This window comes from Chaetodon auriga, chromosome 19, assembly GCF_051107435.1.
Source record: "Chaetodon auriga isolate fChaAug3 chromosome 19, fChaAug3.hap1, whole genome shotgun sequence".
NCBI lineage: Eukaryota > Metazoa > Chordata > Actinopteri > Chaetodontiformes > Chaetodontidae > Chaetodon > Chaetodon auriga.
The window spans coordinates 804325-828294 of NC_135092.1; the positions used below are offsets into that span (position 1 = coordinate 804325).

Consider the following 23970-nt stretch of genomic DNA (forward strand, 5'->3'; position numbering starts at 1 on the left):
GAATAAGTGACACGTTACAGAAATGATCGCAACTGGCTGAGCTGTTACATCTGTCTGTCTAATAGCCATTTCTGTTTTTGTATCTCTATTTGTCTCGCTGTCCGTGTCTCTCTGTCTGGCTCACTCTCTGTCTCCACTGTCGCATTCAACAGCAGGACGATCAGTATTAGGCAAGGAAAACAGCGTAATGCGCCAGTCTGTGCCTGTGTATTTGTTCTCGGTTGCATTATTTGGCAGAACGAGCGAGATGCGGGGAGAGAGAGTAAGAAGTGTCACGTTCGCAGCATTATAGCCGGAAGTGAGGCCATAGCGAAAAATAAGAGCTGCATGAGCTTTAAAGGTGTTTCATAGGCTACATTTGTTAAGTGTTTATTTACGTTTATATGTTATCTGTAGACTTTCAGCGAAAAAGTTGGCAGTGATGGTATAAAATAAAATTTCACTTGAGATCATAATTGAAAAGCATTAAAGAAATTATGTTAGGTAATGTGTATTTGAAAATAAAACAAAGGTGGTTTTAAAAATAGAAAGAGGACAAGTAATGGAAGGAAGACATTTTACTCCAAGCGTTCTACATTCCCTATTGTCATTGCTGTATTTCTACTATTTGCCACCATATTGTCTCTCCTTATCTATACAAAGAAGGTAAAAAGTCTTAATGAGATTGCTAATATTAGTTTTACAGTCTAGAAGCTAACGTTAGATTATGTGATGTCCCAGTTATATCGTGTAAGATAACAACTTATTTACCCAATCCACTCAAGCCTCACGTGGTTTTATTGACAGGAAGTTATGTTAACAAACAGTTAGCTACTACTCTAACTGCTGCTAAAATGGGGGCACATCAATGCTTCCAGGGGTCTATGTTCCCAGGGTCCTAAGCTGTCATGGTCCTGTGTTTCTAGGTTCCCCAGTTCAATATTCTGCTAACACACATTAACCCTCCTACTGTGTTTGGGTCATATAACCCAACCCTAACTGTAGGGCTGGGGGTTTGACCCAGCTAAAACACAGTATCACATTTTTACATGTCTGTTTCTACACCTGTAGAGTAGTCAGGATACGATGCTTAAATCAGACAGTTTTGGAGTTGTTGGAAAGTATGTTTTTCACATATTGATTAAGATAGGCAAAACAAGTCCAAGACCTCTGAAGATAAAACTGATATCCATCTGACAATGGGGAAGACAGTTGATTAATGTTGCTTTACAGAAACCTAAAGTAGCATTTTTTGTTCATATTATTAAATACAATTTGTAAAATACACATTAATCTCTTGCCATTGTCTAATCTCAGTCTCCAGCAAAATTATTATGAAAGGTTTAACCGGACATCCTGCCGTTCATCGTGTCTGGCTTGTCTTTCCGTGGTGAGATGGCCGATTGGTCGTGGATTGTTTGTGGTTACTGTGAAGTCGAAACGGGGTTTGTGGACAGACAGGAGGAGGCGAGCAAACCCGCCGTAGTCTCCTTCGGCCATCAATTATAAAAAACAATAACGGTAAGACAGAAACAAACACGCACTTGTCATTTAGCATGCTAGTCAGCCCGCAGGTAAACAGCCAAAAAGCACACACACTGAGCGCTCCTTGTGTCAGTGGCATTCTCCCGCCGACAGTTGCTCTTGCGGGGGAGGGGAGGGGCGGGAGAAGCAGCAGCGGACAGTGGGAGACCAAACGCAGTGTATTGCTGTCTTTCTCTGTGGAATATTTCTGCCTTTTCCACAGAAATGCAGTCGGACAGTCCTTCATTTCTCTCCTTGTCTGAAGCCTATACGCCCCTTTTTCTGATGTCGGGTTCTTAAAATAGTGAAAAGGCGAACAACATGGCTGACGCTGAACGTGCAGAAGCTGCTTGTTCGTTTGTCACTGCAGATGATGAGTGTGATCTATCTATCTATCTATCTATCTATCTATCTATCTATCTATCTGTCCACACACACACACACACACACACACACACTTAGCAAACGCAGTGATACTGAAAGCAGCAAGAGGCATGGCTAAAACAGCTGCCAAAGTGCAGACTGAAAGCAGTAACGGCTTCAGCGTACACATTTGCTGCATTTTCTCATTCTAATGCATTCAATGAAGTAAAAGTGTGTACAGCCATGTTTTTTTTAAACTTTTTTCTGAAGTAGCTGTTTTGAAAATGCTCCACTCTGCAGATGTCTGTGACCCCTTTACTAACTGCATGATCTTGATCATGCAGATTGAACTTAAACCCACCTGCTGATGCTTATCTCCCAAAGAATAACAAGTTGTGTTTAGAGTAGTAAAAGATAATAGTTGTGTGTTTTCATCTACCTGCAGTACCCAAAACTGAATCATCACAACACATCTGCAGGACATCTGTTTTCCCATGTGAGGAAGACAATGTGCCACTAGCGGCTTTATTTTCTTCAAAGGCGCAGTTCACCCAAATCACAATAAAATCATACAATCACTTAAGTGGCATCTTTCGATGCAGATTGTTTTTTTGTTTTTTTTTATCTTAACAGGTTTTGAAATATCTGCCACTACCTAACCCCATTAAATGGACATGAATGGAGTTTTGTTTGTGATGAACACAGCACTGAAAAAAGAAAACCATTTGGAATAGATTACCGTTGAAATCTTTTTTCATCAACAGCTTTGGCATATGTGTTGTGGTAAGAGGTCGTTCTCTGGACTAGTTGTGAGAGTGCTTGACTGATCATTTGACTTACCAGCTAACCAAACTCTCCCTTTCTTGATCATGTCAACACTGTTGTTACCAGTCTCATCCCCTCCTCTCAATACATGCTTGAAAGATGGTACAAGGTGAGGGTCACATGACAAACAGAGGAGAGCCAAAGTCATCCAAAGATTAGATTTTGGTTGCGATAATTTAATTAATGGTAGCCTGGAATGAAGGTCTAATGAAAGTAGCCTAAAGGTGCCTGTCATGTGACCTTAGTCTTGAAGGTTGTAGCGGTCCCCCTCCTCTCCCCCTATTCTCTGAGGTTCCTGTCAACCACGGTGGATTGCAATGTGTCATAGTTCAGCAAGCATGCTCACAAAGTGATTAAAGTTACTGCTGTACAGTGTAAAGTGGACACCAGGGGTGCTGTGGTTACAGTGTCTCTTTTAACAGTGTTACAGGCAAACTTTCATTTTCATTCAGTTTTGTATCATAACAGTGTGGGTAGTATATGCAAAGGAACAATGTTAAACCTCCCTCCATGTGGGCTGGCCCCAGCGGTCCCTGCTCATTTGTCAGCAAAAGCTGTTTTTCTAGCTGTAGAATTGTTGTCCGTACTTCTACATTTTTTTTATACCTTTCTCCACGGAAAGAAAGAGTATAGGAGTCTGATTGAGAGAGAGAGCCACCCTTCTCATTGCATGAAACTCAGGTCACACTGTCAAACTAGGCAGTGTTGATCAAATATGAGTCAACATTCTGTTACTGCATTGACTTTCTGTCACCTCAGATGTTTGCAGAAACATATTCTAGTGTATTGTTTAAGCTTGGTTTAGGCTTCGGCGTCGCGGCGACGCCGTACCTACGGCGTACACCCTACGCCGTCACTGAGCATTCGTAGTTCTGCGTCGAGGGAACGCGTTGCTCCGCAATTCACCGCCAAGCCGCTAGGGGGGTGCGGCTGTGTCTTTGTATGGTTTCGGGGGGCTCTTGCTGCCGCGAAGAGGAGTTGTAGAGGTGGTCGTACTTGCGTACCTCCTTGATAATTCTTTCTTCGGCTTGGTCCAGTTTTTCTTGTAGCTCTCACCACAGAAACTTTGAAAATGGCGGTGTTGTTGTGCTGCGACCATAGGACTGCGACTGAACCGAAAATTACGTTCTGAACGGACCAATCACAGTCCTCGACGTTCACGTCACTACGCGTCGACGCGAGGTGCGCGTCAGACTACGGCGTAGGATCCGCGTAGGGGACGCGACGCAGAAGCGTAAACCAGGCTTTAGACTTAGACTGCTTCTTTATTGATCCCAATTTGGGAAATTGAAGAATATATAGTTGTATAATATGTATAATCATGTATAATACATATTACATAATAATAATATAATAAGAAATACAATATAACTAAGTATATAAACAAGTATTTACAGCAAAAATTGTGCAGTTTCATATGATAAATAAAATGTAAACCTTAGACTGTCTATGCAGTATTGCAGTAGTGCAGATAATAAGTAAAATATTGAGGTTTGTGAGGTTTGTGGATTAACTGTTTAAGTTGCTATTGTAAAGTGTGATGGATCGTGGCAGGAATGATTTCCTGAAGTGGTCCTTGTGACAGTGGTGCTGGAGCAGTCTATTGGAGAAGGAGCTCCACTGTCTGTCCATGAGGTGGTGAAGAGGATGTTCGGGGTTATCAGTGATGGATAATCCTGATCCGTTTGTTCAGTCTGTCTCCCCCAGCACACTGCAGCAAAGAAGAGTGCACTGGCAACAACAGACTGGTAGAAGATCTCCAACATCTTGCTGCACACGTTGAATGATCTAAGCCTCCTCAGGAAGTAGGGTCTGCTCATCCCCTTCTTATACACAGTTTTCCAGTTCAGTCTGTTGTCGAGGTTCACTCTGAGATATTTGTGACCTGCTGCGAGATCACCAGCAACAAGTTGGCCCGGCACAAGTTGTGTTTTTTTTTTTTTTAAATGACTGATTTTTGTTTTTTTGCAGAATGTGTTAGTTGAAATCACGAAGACGCCACTCCATGTTTCAAATAACAGTATTGGGGGCCTTAAAACCATAAACTTTGTATTTGAATTTGGGTTGTTTTAGAGGAAATTCTCGGTCCTAGTTGGGGGTGTGGCGATTCAACAGTAAATTAGCATACTGGCTTTCTTTGGCTATTCACGTGCTTCTGTTCTTTTTTCGGCCAATCAGCTGCACTGGATTGAACTGAACTGTGGGCGGCCACACACATACATTCCTGTATATTGCTCACTGGTTGATTAATACACTGTTGAATGTTATGTTAGTGTTTATTCAAAGTCACAGACAGGGATTACAAACTTTCTTCATGCTAGATGCTATGACTATACCTTACATTGTTTTTAGCTAGCTCAGTATTGTCGTTTTAAAATGCAAATTATATGCACATCGAAACTTAGATCAGATGATCATATTATAAGCTGTAATGAGAGGTTTAGATATGGTAATGTGAGCATCTGCTATTAACTTGAATAACACACTAACCTGATGATGTGCTTGAATAATGTGTGAATAACACACCTGTGGGTGAATAACACACCTTTGGGTGCATGAATAACACACCCACAGGTGAATGACACACCTTTGGGTGCATGAGTAAAGTATTGACTGTGATGCTAATGTGCCTGTTAGCATGACCCATGATCTGAAACAAGGGTTTTCTTTGTTTTCCTTTTTCAGAAGTGGCAAAAACACTCTGACTGACATAATCAAACACAGACTGATCCATCCCACTGCACCACAGAGTGACAGAATTTATTTTATTTTATTTAATATTAGAATTAAGTATCTACATTTGCTCCTTCTGACTCTTAAGTATATTACCTTTCTTGTTTTTCATTTTTATTCAGGGACTTTTTGTAACAAAAAAAATTCCATTTCCATTTGATAACCATTGTTCAAACTACTACAATACTTTCTGTCCTGCGGGCTAACAGATACCAGATGTCACTGATAGCTAGACCAGTAGGGGGTTGGACTTATGTAGATGAGATGCAATGAGCAGCATTGTGTTACCTGGCTCCCCTGGTAGGTGAGAATCTTTCAAGCTGGATTTCTCACTAAAGTAGTTTGAGGGGTGCCTGCATTCAAATGGCCACATCTTCAAATATTTTCAGATTTCCACGTGTTAGACAAAATCATTCACCACTGCTCTGTATTCCTCCTCTCGTCCATCCTTTATACACCCCACCACCGCTGAGTCGTCTGAAATCTTCTGTAGGTGGCATGATGAAGAGTTGTACTAAAAGTCTGAGGTGTACAAGGTGAAGAGAAAAAGAGACAGCACGGTCCCCAGTGGTGCTCCTGTACTACTTTCCACAGTCTCCGACAGAAGTTGTCCAGTCGTACAAAATGCGGTCTGTCTGTCAGGTAGTCAGTAATCCAGGAGATAGTGGGCGCGTCAACTCCCATCACTTGCAGCTTCTCACCCAGGAGCAGCGGCTGAATGGTATTAAATGCACTGGAGAAATCAAAGAAAGTGATCCTCACAGTACTGCCGCTACAATCCAGGTGGGAGTGAGCACACTACGGCAGGTGTATAATGGCATCGTCCACACTCAGATGGGGTTGGTAGGTAGGATGGCCATTTCCATAACACCAAAAAGGAGGACATTTTTCAAGATTCAACAAAGCCAGGATAAAAACTGAAAAATAATGTCAAGCCCATAACATTCTGGTGTACTCACCACAGAGGTGAATGTCTATTTTCGATATTTTTGGCCTTTCCTGGCTGCTTCCAAGAGTTTTTTGTTAGCAAGGAATTTCCAGTACATGTCTGTGCACTCAAATGTGAAGTTCACACAAATTTGCAGCTCTGCCTTGACACTGTCCACATGATGATTTCTCTCATTTCTCCATGCTGAGGTCACGAGGAAAAGACTCGTTCAGTATGTGCATTGCTGCATGGAATGGAGAAGATGTAGGCGCTGACCTTCCTCAGGTTCACCAGTGGGACATCTGCTTTGGAAAACAGCTTCAGATACTGCTCCTCACTGTGGCAACATTCCATTTCTTGAGAGCTGAGAATAGCTTCCACCATTGCCATATTCCTCATAGAGTCCATCCATATCAATGTTTTTCAGATTGCAGGCCTGGACTGCATCACTGTACTCTTCATAAGACACAGCAGTTGTGAGGCTGAGCTTTGACACTTTGCTGTGAAAGCTGTTCTCAGAGGAGTCATCCCTTTCACTCACATATTCCTTCGCGCTTTCATAGAATGAAATCAGCCTTACATTTCTTTGCCAAATCAGGAGTTAGCTGTTTAAGTGTGTTCACAGCAAAGCCAAAAAAAAAATTGTCCTTCAGCCTCCTTTCAAGTTTCCCTTTCAGTTCAGTTGTTACTTTAAACATAGAGGTTATGCTGAATGATTTGGCCTCAAGTGCTTCAAAGCAGTGTGAGAACACCTTCAGAATGTGACTGAGGAAGAAGAAGTACATCTCAGACACTTCAGTGCTGTCCTCTACAAAGCACTTCCACAAAATCTTGGGGACATTCTTCCTCACCAAGGCTCTGAAAATAGCTGGTCAGGGGCTTCCAGTACTTCAGCATTTAGTCGATGGATGGCAGCAGAGACAGCCACCTTGTGATGATGTGCCGCAGCAGGTTGCACTCATCCACCTCTGCAAACTCGCAAAATTTCCTCAGCTGCGCCGTTTTGCTGGCTGAGGCAAGGCAAGCAAGGCAAGGCAAGGCAAGGCTAAAATGGCTGTACACCATTAACACAGCATTTTCAATGTCCAGATCCAAGTTGCCAGCCATGTATCTTGTGACATTGAGCAAAATGTGTGCTAAACAGTTTGCACCAAGCACGTCATTTTGAGCTAGTTTTAGCTTCTGATAAACACTGCTGTGTTTTCCATAGTTAACGCTGGTGTTGTCTGCTGTATATGCTGACATTTTTTGCACATCCATACCAGACATCTCGAGTTTTGCCAGCAGCTGATTGGTTATAGCTTCCGACGTCTCATTACTGTCACGGTAAAAATCTAGCAGTGCATGCTGCACGCCCTCCTCAAAGTGAAAATATCTCAATACTATAGGACAACACTTGGTCGGACCTTTGTTTGATGCATCAGTTGCCAGTGAATAATGCAGTTCATTTTTTTCATGTCCACATGGGTCTGGATGGAGTAGGGTGCTAGGTCATTTTCACACAAAGCTTTAGCTTTTGTTTTTCCGCAGGTTAGCCCTTTAGCTATTGACGAGTCATTGTACATCTCTCGGTCAGCTTTTATTCCACAGTCTACACTCCTGTATGAGTGGTGATGCATGACGGCATGATAAACTTTACAAAATTCTGCAGCAGAAATTTTGTCATCTTGGGGAGATGTAGCATCACGGAAAAAAGAAAGAAGTGAAGATGCGCCTGCGCTTTGATAGTTTCTCTTGTGCTTCTCAGTGCTAGCATGTCGGTCGATGGCACCTTTACCTTTGCTCCTTACCTCCACATCACAACGACACAACATGCAATAAGCATGGAAGTTGTCCTTTCTGCTTTTGGAGATGAATCCATGCTCTTTCAACCACTTGGGATTAAATGAAGTCTTTCATTTCGGCATTTCTGCGGGTTGCTACCACTGCAGGTGGACTGGGTGTGTTCACTTAGCCTGGTGTGACCTCACATCAACCACATGGCTAATTTGGTTACGTTCAGTGCCGTTGACCAATAAAATGTCTGATATTTATTTGACACCGCTTTCATCCCATAATCTGTTAGAACAAACGTCTTAAGGGGATGCATAATTTCATGTAGCCTATTTATTATTTATTGTTTATTGATTTATTTTTATTTAGGTCTATTTACTTTTTCATTAGATACAATTAGATGAAACAATAAATAAGGATTATCTCAAAAGGGGGACAAATGAGTGTCCGGCTCAAGGCTGCGCCGGTAGATGGACAGGCCTTCTTAAAACTGAACTGTCCAAGGAGAAAGCTTGGGCAGAGGGGGGTTGTGGATGTCGTAGTGGTGAGGTGTGATGGGGTGGGAGAATGTAGGGCCACTCCTGGCTGTGAGCTAAACCTGTTGAAAAAGTGGTTACACTGTGATACACTATCAGGCTGTTGATGTCCTCCCCATGTGGCTCACACAACACATTCCAGTCTGTTGTCTCAAAGCAGTCCTGCAGTGACTCATTAGCCTCCTGAGTCCACCTCTTCACTGTTCTCATGGACACAGGCTGCCTCTGGACAATAGACATAGATAGACATAGACAAACTTTATTGTCATTCAGTAACAGCAGGTGTACACTGAACGAAATTTCTATTGCAGCAGGCTCAGCACAGGGTTGAAAACAGTTAAAAAGTATATAGAAATATGTACAATATATGTATATATATATATAAATGATGGGTATGTAGTGAAAAATAAGTACAATTTCTTAAAGAATATTAAACAGCAGAATAATTATGGTATATACAATAGGGACATACCGAGGTGTAGGGTTGGGTGGTATACGGGTTCACACCGAATACCGGTGTATATTTTTGTTATGATATGAATTTTTAATATATTGCCACACTGGTGTATGTAATCACATAATGTTCGGAACGCTGCGCCGCGTGACACTGTTTCAGGCAGGACCGTTTTCATTGTTGCGCTTCTAAACATGCATGGTGTGGGGCGTGGTGAGGGTAAACTGTAGTGCTCTGGTGTTACGTTACGGTGAAGATGGATGGGATAGACATTGAAAGATCCGAAATCGAAGCTGCAGAACTAGTAGAACATGATGACACAGAAGAACTTGTGCCAAAAAGAGGAGCTGTGTCTGTTGTTTGGGGTTTTTTTGGTTTCCCCCCAAAAAAAGGAAAAAGAAAAAAGCCAGTGTTGTCGCTGGAGGCGGCAATACGAGCAATTTGCTCCACCACCTAAGCCGCAAGCATGTCTTGGAATATCAAGAATGTATGAAGTTAAGATCAGCGCCCTCCACATTAGCAAGTAACACAGGAAAAAAAAAAAAAGAAAAACCGAGCCAAATGTCTCTTCAAGGCGCGTTTGCTAGAGGGACTCCCTACAACAGAAAAAGCAAACAGTGGATCAAGATTATAAACACTATCACTCTCGACCTAGCCAAAGACATGGGCCCGCTTAACACTGCAGAAAAAGAAGGCTTCAGGCAAATGATCAAGACAGTGGATCCCAGGTATGAAATACCGAGCAGAAAATACTTCAGCCAAGGTGCAGTCCCCGACTTGTACCAATTCAATCCAGTTCAATCCGAGCGCCACCTGTACAGGGGGCAGTGTGAGACGCCCGCAGTTCAAATCATCAGTGCTCATGCTCGGAAGCACTAATCTTAACTTGTAGCATATCAGAATGACAGGGAGAAACTCAGCTAAAACCCTCGACCAAGCATTGCCACCAAAACGAAACATATTCATACAGCAATAAATTATATGCACATGTAACAAAAAGGCGAAAATAGTGTATGTCCACTTTAGAGCGTCTGCTGATTTCATCACGTCACGCAAACCACACAAGCCTGGTGTCATATGAAAGCAGAGAGTCTGCTGATCACGAAGATGTCTGCCTCCTCACTGTGCGACAGAAACTTGGCAAGCTAGCAAAGAGTAGCAGAAAAAAACTTTGGTAAATCATAAAGTATGTCTTACCTTTGCTGTTTTGTGGTCAAACGTTATATTCCAGCTTGAAAAATACGCTAATGTCTCCTCCTATGACTCTGCGTTAGTTTGAAATCAATCACGAAGGTCCTGGTTGTTTACATAAAGAGGAGGGGGTTTCTCGAGTGGAGGGAGCGCTCTTCATGCAATAACCTATCTCTGGGGTTACTTCCTTCTGGATCATCATTGGTGTTACTATCGTGAATTTGGGCACTGCCCCTCGAATCTCTTGACTCTGACTAGTTGATAGAGGTGTCGATCATCAAAATTAACCAATGGGTTGCTGAGCAGTGGCACTGTATGCATCCTTTGCATTGGCATACAGTAAGTCTAGTGTGGCGTTGTCTCTGGTGGGACAGTTAATAAACTGGTTCAAAGTTGTCCAAAGTATTGTGGTTAAAGTCTCCAGTAATGACGACAAATGCATTTGGTTGCTGCGTTTCTAGCTCTGCTACGGTGGAGTTGATGACATCATGCGCTGCTTCCCCGTCAGCCTTCGGAGGGATGTAGACAATGATCACGATGGCGGACGTGAACTCCCGAGGCAAATAATAAGGCCACATCCCCACAGCTAGCAGCTCAATGTCCGGGCTACAGAAACGTTCCTTAATGGTAACATGTCCAGGATTACACCACTTCTCATTCACAAACAGCGCAATCCCTCCTCCCTTCTTCTACCCTCTGAGCCACGTCTCTGTCTGCCTGAACACAGCTGAAGCCGGGTACCTCTATGCTCTGGTCCGGGACATCTGAATGCAACCACGACTCCGTGAAGGCCATAAGGCTGCACTCTCGGTGTTCCAATGTCTGCTCAAATCAAATCTTTATGTGTGCGCAAAAGTAATGGAACCTAAAACATATAGGCTGACTAATGCTGGATTTTTGAGACTGATGCAGGTATCATTGAGAGTTTGAAAAGTCTAAAAATGATATACTGTTTATTATTATTATTATTATTATTATTATTATTATTATTATTATTATTATTATTATTATTATTATTATTATTTACATAAACACATGAGATAAACATTTTGGATAAGAATATCTTTGATATTTCTGTACTGACGTACTGATGGCCTATATTTATTGTTCAGACTCCACTAAGTTGCAACAGAAAACAATACTGTCAATACAGTATGTCTTGTTAAGTCTGCTAGCTTCAGTTTGCTTGAAATGGTAAGAGAAATGATTAATACCTCTGATACACAGCTGAGGACTAACAGTGATTGATGATTACTGAAATAGTCTTCATCTGGCTGAATTGAAACCTTGAAAATACTTCTTACAGATTTTGGAAAGTCTGTCAAGGTCAAGTAGCATCCACAAAGTTAAAGTTGAGATGTGTCTTCTCTTGAAAATATGAATAATTGGCCAAAAATCAGAAAAAAGAGACTGGGTTGGAAACACTGAATACTTAAAAGTTGTATCTTTTAGATACAGAAACCTACTGAAATTAAGTTCTTGGCAGAGTAGAGTGTATTACAGCTAGTCTTTAAAAACATGTTAGGAAAACTATAGCTTTGTTGCTCTTGTTGAATCACAGAGCTGTCCAAGTCCAAATGTCTTAAAACTTGACTTGATATGATCCAGATACAAAATGTTTAGAGATTTCTTTGGTGAAAAGTCTTGAGCAGAGCACACAGTGAAGGGGGCACTGAGCAGTTAGAGGGTCAGATGTGTGTTACATAACAATCTGACTGCAGATGAGTAATACACTGCAAGCTTTCCTCACAGGCTCCAATTATCAATAATTAAAGTCAGGACATGAAACCTTTTGCAGGCTGATTCACTGTGAGCTGAACTTGTACTTCTCTGATTAACCCCTCAAATCCACATTACCTTTATTTAGTTATTTTTCATTAGAGAGTACATTCACTGTTTTATACTGGTTTTTAAAATAGTCACATTTTATCTTCAGTAAAAAAAAAAAAAAAAAAATACATGCCAGGCAAATTTAGGGCAAGACTATGGTGTCAACTTCTAATGTACATGTACAACACAGTCATCCCCTCCAAGCTGGTCAGCAAACTCAGTGACCTCAGCATCAGCACCTCCCTCTGCAACTGGACCCTGGACTTCCTGACCAATAGACCCCAGTCTGTTAGGTTAGACAACCACACCTCCGCCACCCTGACCCTGAACACCGGCATCCCACAGGGCTGTGTGCTGGGCCCTCTCCTCTACTCCCTCTTCACCCACAACTGTGTGCCTGTGCATGGCTCCAACTCCATCATCAAGTTCGCAGATGACACCACAGTGATAGGCCCTATCAACAACAACGATGAGTCAGCCTACAGGGATGAGATTCAGCAGCTGGTGATGTGGAGCGCCAACAACAACCTGACCCTCAACACCAAGAAGACCAAGGAGCTCATCGTGGACTACAGGAAAACAAAAGGCTGCAGTCACACCCCCATTCACATGGACAGGGCTGAGGTTGAACATGTCTCCAGCTTGAAGTTCCTGGGTGTCCACATCTCTGAGGTCCTCTCCTGGACCCTCAACTACTCCACCTTGATAAAGAAGGCTCAACAGGGCCTCTAAAAAGGCAAACTATTTCTTTAAGCTTTCTTGGTCTGATAGAAGAAAAAAAAATAAAGCGCTCAACTTTCACAAGCTCTTAACAAAAAACAATTAGGGAAAACTATATTGCACAATGTATGGCCCAAGTGTCTGCCAAATGGCTGAAATCCTGACTAACTGCATGTCAGTATGGTACGGCAGCTGCACAGCTGAAAGTGCATTTCGTTGTCTCTGTGTTGCACTCTGAAGATGACAATAAAGTTGAGTCTAATCTAAACATCATCAAAACATCTTTGTATTGATTTGCAGTGACATTTACCTAAAGAGGAGCAGCGGACCTAAACCATGCCAGCAAAATGGCCCCCACAACATAACTGCCACCATATCCTGTCACTGTAGGGGTCAAGTATTCAGGCCTGTTCAGGCCTCTACACCACACATGCATTTCCCCACTTGTCGACCTTTTCCCTCATCTCGTAATGAGGGGTTTATGCACTACAAGCCTACTATAATATCACTCTCTATTTAATATCTCCCTTAGTGTCATGTTAGCTCAGTTGTCAGCACAAGTATAAACTTCACAATGACTGGTGATCTTGGATGGGGTTGTATATGTCACTAATATAACTACAAATGTGTTATCATTCACTCAAGGTCAGAGTCTATTTTAAGATTTGTCATCTTACAATTTTGTTAAAATGTTGACATTTAATATTATTATTTCCTGTCACAGATTTGATCCCGATTCTGCTCTGCAGATGACAATTCTGAATCCTAAAAACCCATAAAACTGCTCTACATCTCATCTCAACACTCCTGAATACTGAAGACAGGGTAAACACAGCTAAACATGTACAGTCTTTTGCTTTCTTTAGTTTGTCTGTAAATTGTGCAGTGGATAGACAGAGTGACTGAGAGACAGTGTGCCATTTCAAGGTAATCAAATAATGTGTTTATGTAATTTGTAAAACTAGACATTATGTTTAAGTTATTAGAAATGGCCATAGGGTCACTACCCTGAAGAGAAGCACTGGGGTTCCAATATCATACCTGAATTTTATTACAGCTAGATTTTTTGATACCTTACATTCTTAAATTGAGCATGCCAATGTTTGGTATCTCAGCATTTTATCTTTGGCAAAACAGGAAAATATGCTACCAATTAAAGCTAGAGTAGGTAATGTACATTAACGGTAATGTATTTTTGAAGTATTTTTTGTTAGATTTGTTGAAATTCTTTTTACATCCTGACTAGTTATACCAATGTTAACTGTTAATTGGTTAACCGACAAGAATGTTTGACCAGTTGTGATGCACTCCAGTCCGAGGATGTCACCCACTTAATTTGCCGTATGATTGAGACCTATATGCTGCCAGTCAGTGTGTTAAAAGGTGAGGGATTCAAAGAGCTTGTTCGCTACCTTGAGCTCAAGTATGTTATGCCATCAAGAGCTATTGTGACTAAACTCATTGGAAAACACTTTGAGGAGAAGAAGTATGAGCTAAATGTCAAGCTTGCTAAGGCAGACAAGCTAGTTCTGTCCACCAACTGCTGGACAGCTATCAAAAATGAAAGCTACATCACAACTACCTGCCACTTTATCAATGCTGACTAGGAGCAGGGTTTCTGTTCTCCAATAAGTACCATCCACTTTTTTTTCTGGGAAAAGTGCTACATGTAAGTCTGTTTAAGTCTCTCCAGTCATAATGTCAGGTAAAAATATGTCTTGAATTAGATGTGAAAGGATTTTGCCTCTACAGACTGGTTTCCGAGCTGTTGCTCTGATGCCTGCCCCCTCTCTTGCTCTTCTCTCAATTCTGTGAATTCAGGGTTTTTTTCAACCAAACCAGAGTTGGTGGTGATTGTTGGAACAGTGTAAAGACAAATCAAGAAGGTTTTGGTGAGTTTTATTTTGTGTCTGTCGAGTCTGAATGAAGTCTATTTTACAATGATAAAATTACTGTTTCTGTAAGTCTGGTAGCTTTGGTGAGAGCAATGTAGAGGCTGTTTCTGGTTAAACAAAAAGATCTTACTATTTAACGAAAACATATCTCACAGAGACACTTAATTTTCGCAGCTGAATTGGAAAACTTTTTTCAATTTGACCAGACAATTGATGGCAACTGTGCTGTACTGTACTGTATCTGTACTTAACACTTTCTGAATGTGTGCTACAGATACATTTTAGTTGGTGCAGAGAAAGTGTTGGGGTGCAATATGTATAATATTTTTAAGGTTTCCATACAAAAGCCCCAAATTAGACACTTCTGGGTTTGGAAAGTGTTTTTTTTTCACCTTTAATAGAGCTAACTTTTTAGCTCAGATTTTCCAGCATGCAGCTTCACACAAATCAACATCATCAAGACATCATGATATTTAATATCAAGCAGAATGAATGTGGTCAGTTTGTCATAATTCATAATCCAGACAATATAAAATGATGATCTGTGTCAGCACTTGGCAGCCGTTTGACAGAGATAAGGTCTATTGGTGTTGCTGTATATCCTGCTTGTCACCTGTAGATGTCAGTAAAGATCATTTATAATCTGATTTCAGTTTAGTAGGATAGTGTGTGGATCCATGGACAGATTACGGTGGCCGGGAGGTGCAAACCAACATTACAAAATCTGAGACAATTTAACATTTTGGAAAACAAATTAACAAGACGTGAAACACATTTACAAGTGCCGAGACAAATTTACAAGTGGCGAAACAAATTTACATTTTGGAAAACAAATTAACAAGACGTGAAACACATTTACAAGTGCCGAGACAAATTTACAAGTGGCGAAACAAATTTACATTTCAGAAAACAAATTAACAAATACAATCTACCGGAAAGGGAACGTCCCAAATACGGGGTTGACCCGGAAGTGATAACGGGAGCGGGTCAGTTCGATTTGTTGATGTTTTCAATAGACGGAGATGGACAGAGACCGAGTCATGTTTTGCCTGTTTTGTGGCAAACACATGAGCCAATTAACACGGTTTTGTTTTTCATGTACTGTATGCACTGCCCTAACATATCTGGTCCGCCGGTCTGGTCCATGCCTCTTAAACACTGTAACGACCGACCACACGAAAAACAAAACCGCGTTAATCGGCTCATATGTTGTCCACAAAACGGGCAAAACATGACTCGGTCTCTGTCCATCTCCGTCCATTGAAAATGTCAACAACTCGAATTGACCCGCTTCCGTTATCACTTCCGGGTCAACCCGGTATTTGGGACGTTCCCTTTCCGGTAGATTGTATTTGTTAATTTGTTTTCTGAAATGTAAATTTGTTTCGTCACTTGTAAATTTGTCTCGGCACTTGTAAAAGTGTTTCGTGTCTTGTTAATTTGTTTTCTGAAATGTAAATTTGTTTCGGGAATTGTAAATGTGTTATGGTAATGTAATGTTGTTTTATGATATGAAAAAATGTTTTCCAAACGTAATTTTGTCTCACAGTTTGTAATGTTGGTTTGCACTTCCCGGCCACCGTAACAGATATTGGCGTTTTTGGCTAGCAATCAATGTTGTTTTTTAATGTTCCCTGTTTTTCTCCTTTTGTTTAAGCCCTGGGCAGTTTTGTGTTGAAGCTGTGTGGCCAGGCAGCCAGACTGCCTTCCTGCCTCCAGATGAATGAAGAGCACTCCGGGACACAGAGACACAGCTGATGCAGGTCAGAGGTCACCCTCATTGCCAGGATTAACACAGCTATTAACATTGAACTTGCAGACACTCCATGGTGGTAGCATTTGTTTTCTGATTGATTCCCACCAGATTCAGTTAATTTCTATGAAAATCGACTTGCACTTGCTGCATAGAGAAAATCCATCACAGTCCATGTTTAGTCAGAGATTTCTTATCATCATGTGGTGGTGCAGACTGAGAGGAAGGAGTGGTTGAAAAGCCCTGTGGATGAGTATGGCTGAGTACAACAGCGTTAACAGTTTGAGAGTCAGCTTCTGAACAGTGAGATTTTCAAAGCAACTAATAACCAAATGACCATGTTTGAAGATTGTTTATCTTTTGGGTTGATTTTCACACAACAGAGCTTGTCAGGTAGTCATGTATTTTAAGAGGTGACTCTTAAATGTAGAAGTTAGAGTGTACTTGTCTTTTCATTACTGTCTCTGCTCACAGGTTATTACTGTCATTACAATAATGACAACAATAACAATAATGACAATAATAATAGTAAACTTTATTCATACAGAACTTTTCCAAACAAAGCTAGAAAGCAAAAAGATGAGCACAACAATAACAATAAAACCGATATGGCATGTTCGAAATGAACCTGAGTGGTGGTAGCATTATTAAAATACTTTCTAAAAAGATCATTCTAGAGAAGTGATTTAAAAGATGCTACTGATTCTACTAGTCTCAGATCCTCAGGCTGGCAGTTCCAGGGGTTTGGGGATTTGACTGCTAAAGCTTGGTCACCTTGAGTCATGACTTAAAAACAGTTAACAGAGACCTGACTAAAGATCTGAGACTGTGCTCTGCTCTAAGAGGACAGGCATTTGGCTATAGAACTAGGAGCTAAACTATGTAGTGCTTTAAAGTAACTAAGTAAAATCATTTGTAAAACTTACTGGAAACCAGTGATGAGAGACTGAAACCAGCCTGATATGATTTTGTGTCCTGGAATTTATTGAAAGCTCAGCACCTGCATTTTATACCTGCTAAAGGTGTAAAATGGCTTTGTGTCTTAACCCTGAATTCAATTACATTTATGAAACTGAAAAAAAAAAAATAAAAGCATGATTGACCTTCTTGAGATCAGGCTGAGAGAGAAAAGACCATATTTTTGAGATGCTCCTCAATTGATAAAAAACAAGATTGAACTTGTTCAATTTGTTTTTCAAATGAAATGTTACTGGTAAATATTACACCCAGGTTTCTGGCTGCAGGTGTAACATTTGTAGACAGGGAGCCAAGATGTTTTTGTACGGTAGGGATGGATGTTGGTGGACCAAAAAGAATGATTTGTGATTCTTTTTTTCATTTTGCTAGAGAAAGTTCTGCAGCATCCAGCACTTTGTCTCTCACAGATAAGATAATAACTGATGAAAATTGATTTCCTCATTGATTTTTAATGCAACATACTTTTGTGTGTCATCTGCATAACAGTGGTACCGAATTGTATTCATGCATGATATCTCCCAGTGGCAGCATGTATATAGAGCCTAACAGAGGGCCAAAGATGACACCAGGTAAACATATGAGCAGCCCCCGGCCCCCACCATGGCTCTTCAGACCATCTGTCTGTTATGCTAATTCCTGCATACAAGCCCCTGCTGATCAGAGAAAAACCTTCAGTGAGGCAGGTGAGGGTGTGGTTTGAGGGGGCTATGGAGGCACTATAGGACTGTTTTGAGTGCATTGACTGGGACATGTTTAAGGAAGCTGCCTCTTTCAATCACACCAATATAGATGAATATGCCATGTCTGTGTCAGCCTACATCAACAAATGCATGGATGACGTCGGCACCTTGAAGAACATCATCACCCGGGCCAACTGAAAACCCTGGATGACTGTGGATGTACAGAAAATACTAAAGGCACGGAACTCAGCCTTCAAGTCTGGAGATGCGGTAGCACTGCGGACAGTGAGAGACAACTAGAACCGTGCCATCACCCAAAAATCCAGGATTTTTTCCAGGACACCTCCAATACCAGGAATATGTGGCAAGACATACGGGCTATCACAAACTACAAGACTACAAGATAGCCCCTCCTGCGTGTGACGATGATGCAGACTTCCTCAATGATCTCAACATTCATTCATCTTCTATACCTGCGTATCCCTTTCGGGGTTGCAGGGGGCTGGAGCCTATCCCAGCTAGCAGTGGCCGAGAGGCGGGGTACACCCTGAACCGGTCGCCAGCCGATTGCAGGGCAACATAGACATACGTACAACCATTCACACTCACACCTATGAACAATTAAGAGTCACCAATTAACCTAATGATGGTGGTCTGTGGGAGGAAGCCGGAGTGCTTGGAGAGAACCCACGCATGCAAACTTCACACAGAAAGGCCCTGCCTTTCGATCGAACCGGCGACCTCCTTGCTGTGAGGCACGCGTACTACCTGCTGCGCCACCGTGCTGCCTATGATCTCAACATCTTCTTTGGAAAGTTTGATACACTCCTGCAGTGAAAGCTGTTCCCCAGGAGGATGAAGAGGCACTCTTCTCACTCTCACTCACTTGACACAGCTGATGTGCAGAGATCTCTGAGGAGAGTCAACTCACGGAAGGCCCCGTGCCCTGACAACATTCCTGGACGGGTGCTCAGAGAATGTGCTGATTAGTTGGCTCACGTTCCAACAGACATTTTTAACACCTCATTGCATCAAGCCAAAGTCCCATCATATTTCAAGTCTGCCACCATCATCCCAGTGCCAAAGAAACCTCAGACCACAACACTTAACGACTTCCGGCCCGTCGCTCTCACTCCCATCATGATGAAGTGCTTTGAGAGGCTGGTAAAGGAGCATATCATCTCCAGACTCCCCCCCACGTTTAACCCCTTCCAGTTTGCCTCCCGGCCTAACCGCTCCACCGAGGATGCCATCCCCTCTGCTCTCCACCTGAGCCTTGCTCACCTGGAGCAAAAAAACACTTGTGTGGATGCTGTTTCTGGACTTCAGTTCAGCATTCACCACCATCATTCCACAGCACCTGGTAGACAAGCTGGGACCCCTGGGCTTCAGCACCCCCCTGTGTAACTGGCTGCTTGACTTCCTCACTGAAAGACCTCAGTCGGTGCGGGTCGGACAGAACACCTCCCTTGTCATCACCCTCAGCACAGGCTCCCCTCAAGGCTGTGTCCTAAGCCCTCTGCTGTTCACCCAGATGACACTTGACTGCGTCCCCAAGGCTGCTACCAACAACTTTGTGAAGTTTGCAAATGACTCAACAGTGGTGGGCCTCATCAAGGACGACAACGACCTGGCCTACAGAGAAGAGTTGGAGCAGCTGGTGGGCTGGTGCAAAGACAATAACCTGATTCTGAACGTGGATAAAACAAAAGAGCTAATTTTTCGACTTCAGGAAGCACCAGCCCAGTCGTGCTCCACTTCTCCTCAACAACACGGCTGTGGAGGCGGTCAGCAGCACCAAGTCTAAGTCTATATCTGAGGTCAGAGGAGCCACAGAGGAAGAGGCATCACCAACCACTACTGAAAAAGTTTTGTTTGACAAGTGAGCTTGAACTAGTCCATGGCAGTATCCCAGATGCAAACCCACTTTTCAATAAAATGATCAGCTGTGTCAAATGCTGAGCTGAGGTTGAGAAGAAGTAAAATAATTAAAAGTTTTTTAATTCTGACAGTCAAGGCCTCTTTTAATGCTGTTTTGAAAAGTGATGTAATCAAGTGCAACTTTACATGTATTGTTGAAGGTATTCACTAAGCTGAAAGTTGGTTGTGATGCAATACCATGAGCAGGAAAATCACATATTTGATTTTGGGATATTTCCAAGTGCGATGGTGAAAGCCTTATGACAGTTTTCAGCAGGGTTTGTATTGAGGACATGGCGAGAAACCCAAGAAGACACTGTGGGAGTAGCAGGTGTAAGGAAGGCCTTAAAAATAATAGCTCTGCCATTAGAAACACATAGGCTTCCCCCACAGGTATCAACACTTTAAAGAATAAAACCAGAAGAGAAAGCAATGTCCAGGTGTGTCCCTTTAGGTGAATTGGACTCTCAAATGACTGGGCAAGATTAAAAGATTTCACTATTCAATAAAATCCTTTGTGTAAGAGAAACCAGAGGCAGCTTACATGTATGTTAAAATCACCTGAAAATCAAGACTCTGTCAAAGCGAGGCTAAAAGAAAAGATTTCTGAATAAGACCAGTCAGATTTGGGGGGGTCTGTATATTAAAATACAAAGTAAAGAGGTCTTGCTGTTTAGCAGAAAAACAGGTAAAAGTTTTAGAAAGAGTATGGGACAATTTAAAATTATCTCTGAATCACAGCCAGTCCACCTCCACAAAATCCTAGGCTGGCATAAATTATTAAAACCAGGAGAACGTGTTTCTTTGAGTACAGCGCAGTCACCTGGACTTAACTAAGACTCAGTAAAGAATCTCATAAAATATAAAGAAATCTAACTGATTGCACAAAGTGGAATCATGGAAGAAAAATTGTGAGTGATCTGACATTCAGCAAACCCAAACACAACTGCGTGAGATGTGGATGTGGAACTGGAACGGGCAATGAAGCATTAGGTGAGGCAGCAAGGTTGATAGAGACCAGATTGACTAGTATTCATTGTGTGGCTGCGACTGTGGGTGTAGCCTTAACGGGTGATAGTGGATGACCTCACAATTAAAGGCATTTTCTAAGCCTGGAAATATAGAAGGCATCAAGCAGCCAGAAGAAATCAAACATGTGTACATATCTAAAGTGGTTGGAATTGGGACCATTTACACAACCAAATGTCTAGAGCAAACATGCATCTGAAAATCTCTGATTGACACTGCAGGGAGATGATATGGGATGAAAGAAATGAACACTGCATTTCAAGAATGCTAAAGACTGAGCAACTGAGTTAAATCATTCTGTAACTTACTCAGTTCCATAGTTGAGCTGAAACATCGTAGCTGTCAGCATCACAAACAACATTACTCAGAGAGGGATATTTTCCCATCAGTGTCAGCCATGTGTACTCCTAGGAAACACTTAACAGACACCTGGCTGGATAGGATAACATACACCTCACCACGGAGTCCCCTATGATGAATGTGGAAGGGCTCCTGTGTGCCAGTGACTCAGCCATGAGAGGAGGCAAAGCAGCATTGATGCGCTTCCTGGTAGCCTGATAACTTTGACAGAAAGACCAGTGTTGACTAAACGTTAACTGTGGTGGATAATATATTAGTAGCAAGTCTTAAGCTTCTGGACGTTGATGTATGAGGTTGTATGGGACATCTTTTTTTGGAAACAGAAAATGCCATCCAGGTAAATAGATCAGAAAGGCATTTTTAAAATAATTATATCACTTTGTCAAAAGCTTGACCACAGAAGTGGTAATTCTTTTGTAAACTTTTGTTTTCTGATCTTAAAATCTGTTTAGCTTCTATGTATTGATACATCAATCCATATATCTATATACGTACAGCAGCAGATTTTCACTTTTATTGAGGTTTCTGAAAGTGATCGTCTTTCATATAAAGTATGCAGGATCTGTAGTAAACGCACTGGAACACACAAAACCATTTTACCAACATTTGATGTTCTCAGTTTAGATCTTTAAGTTGCGATTTACAAAGTGTTAGATGAATGTGCTGTGATTTATTTTTCTCCTCAGGGCATGCGGGTGTTTCTGCAAATATGATGAAGAAAAAGAATCCCCATAAGTGAGTTAAGCTGCTTTGCAACTTTTTTATATTTTGTTATGGTCAAAATAATTGGACTCAAAAAAACAATATAATACAAAACTCATAATATGAGTTAATGTTTTTGTTCCCACATTAGGGAATTCCACAGATGCAACTCAAAGTACAGCCAGTAAACACAATCTCAAAGCAGATAATGATAACTGTGTTGTTTCATGTCTCCTGAAAGGAAACATAAGAGCAGTCTGGGTCAGACCACCAAGGTTCTGTCACAGCCTCGACGCAACATTGTTGGCTGCAGGATCCAACATGTCTGGAAGGAAGGTGGAGGACACGTGGTCTGGAAAGGAACAGTGCTTGACCAAGTAAGTAGAGGGTCAAGTAATCAGTGAGTGAAGGATTAATGGAGCCTAGCAGTAGTTCAGGCAGGCACCAAAGTTGTTTCATTGTCTCAAGTCTCATATAATGTCAAATAATGTGTGAATATTTATTTCTAATACCATACACAAGTGGTGGATAACCTTTTTCCTATCAAGGGCCATTCCAGTTTTTATAACACTCTTTAAGGACTAAATTGTTATTGCTAAATTATTGAACACATACACTAATCACACTCACCTTTGTGATGGCTGGACCTGCTTCTCTTTGATGAGGCGTCTGATGTCAGATATAAGTGGTGATGATGCAATTTGCATTTGGTTTTCCAGGTTTGGGTTTGTCAGTCTTGTGTGGAGGTGAGGCTTTGCAAGATTCAGTTTTGAAAATAACTCCTCACAGTAGTGGGTCTTTGCTTTGCAGCTCAATCACTACGTTTACATGCAGTCAAAAACCCTTTCATAACCAGAATATCAGCAATAACCCGGTTGCGCACGGCCATGTAAACACCTTGAATAACCGGAATATGCTCATTTTCCAGTTTTTAAAATCCCAAACATGACCCCTGGGTTACTCCTTTTCTAACACGAATATTTGGTCATGTATACGCCTATCGGAATATCCCCATCGAACGGAACATTAATTTGTGTTCTGCGCATGTTCTATTCGCAAGGAATCTTGGTCTTTTGAGTGCAGGAACTACTTGTTGAAAACATGGCGAAACGGAGGACACCACACTTTTGGAGTGAGGGTGCGTCGACACGTTGTCCGTGCGTCGCTGTTTTGATCGGGATATCCCAATTGATTATAATTACCATGTATACAGGAATAACCCTGTTTGCTCACGCATGTAAACAGGTTATTCCGAATGTTTCAGAAACCGGAATATTGACCATAACCTGAATATTGACTGCATGTAAACATAGTCACTGATGTCATGTTGCAGGTTGCCAGGCACATCAGCTGGTTCCACATTAAACAGTGTAGCAATTATGTTAAATGCCTTTTGTTTACTTTTCATGTCTTCAAACCTCTTGTCAAATGTCTGAAGGAGTTATACACACTCACCAGTATATTCAGTTGTCATAGCAGGGTTTTGTTGGTGCAGAGTAGGAAAATGCCCAGTTTTACCCCTTTCCACTTGCACTTGCCAGAAGCTGGCTGGAGCTTGAACCATGCAGCTCACCCAATAACACTTGAGTTTGGCCATTTTCATGCCTGGGAGGATGTCTCCATAAACTAACTTACGCACACTGGCTTGCCTTTTCAAAAAAAAAAAAAAAAATAGCCATTTGTCAATTTTTCATGAAAAGCGCCACACTCCATATCTACTTTTCTTGGAAGTTGCCAAGATGCATGATGTGACATCAACTGCTCAAAGTGTATTGTGTTCAGGGACCACTCAGAAGT

General features: G+C 41.7%; 1 protein-coding gene across 2 annotated transcripts in view; it reads left to right on the forward strand.

Moving 5' to 3' along the window:
- Window positions 1-1342: 1342 nt before the first annotated feature.
- LOC143338015 (spindlin-1-like) overlaps window positions 1343-23970 on the forward strand; it is a 34882-nt gene continuing 12254 nt past the window's right edge. Inside the window, exons 1-6 of one of the 2 annotated variants that reach the window (XM_076758098.1) lie at window positions 1343-1500; window positions 13581-13681; window positions 14678-14748; window positions 16409-16514; window positions 22158-22206; window positions 22415-22550. In XM_076758098.1, coding sequence (XP_076614213.1) covers window positions 16475-16514; window positions 22158-22206; window positions 22415-22550 — 225 coding nt within the window. In that variant the 5' untranslated portion in view covers window positions 1343-1500; window positions 13581-13681; window positions 14678-14748; window positions 16409-16474. The remainder of the gene's footprint in view (window positions 1501-13580; window positions 13682-14677; window positions 14749-16408; window positions 16515-22157; window positions 22207-22414; window positions 22551-23970) is intronic. The other variant, XM_076758099.1, reaches the window with a different exon arrangement.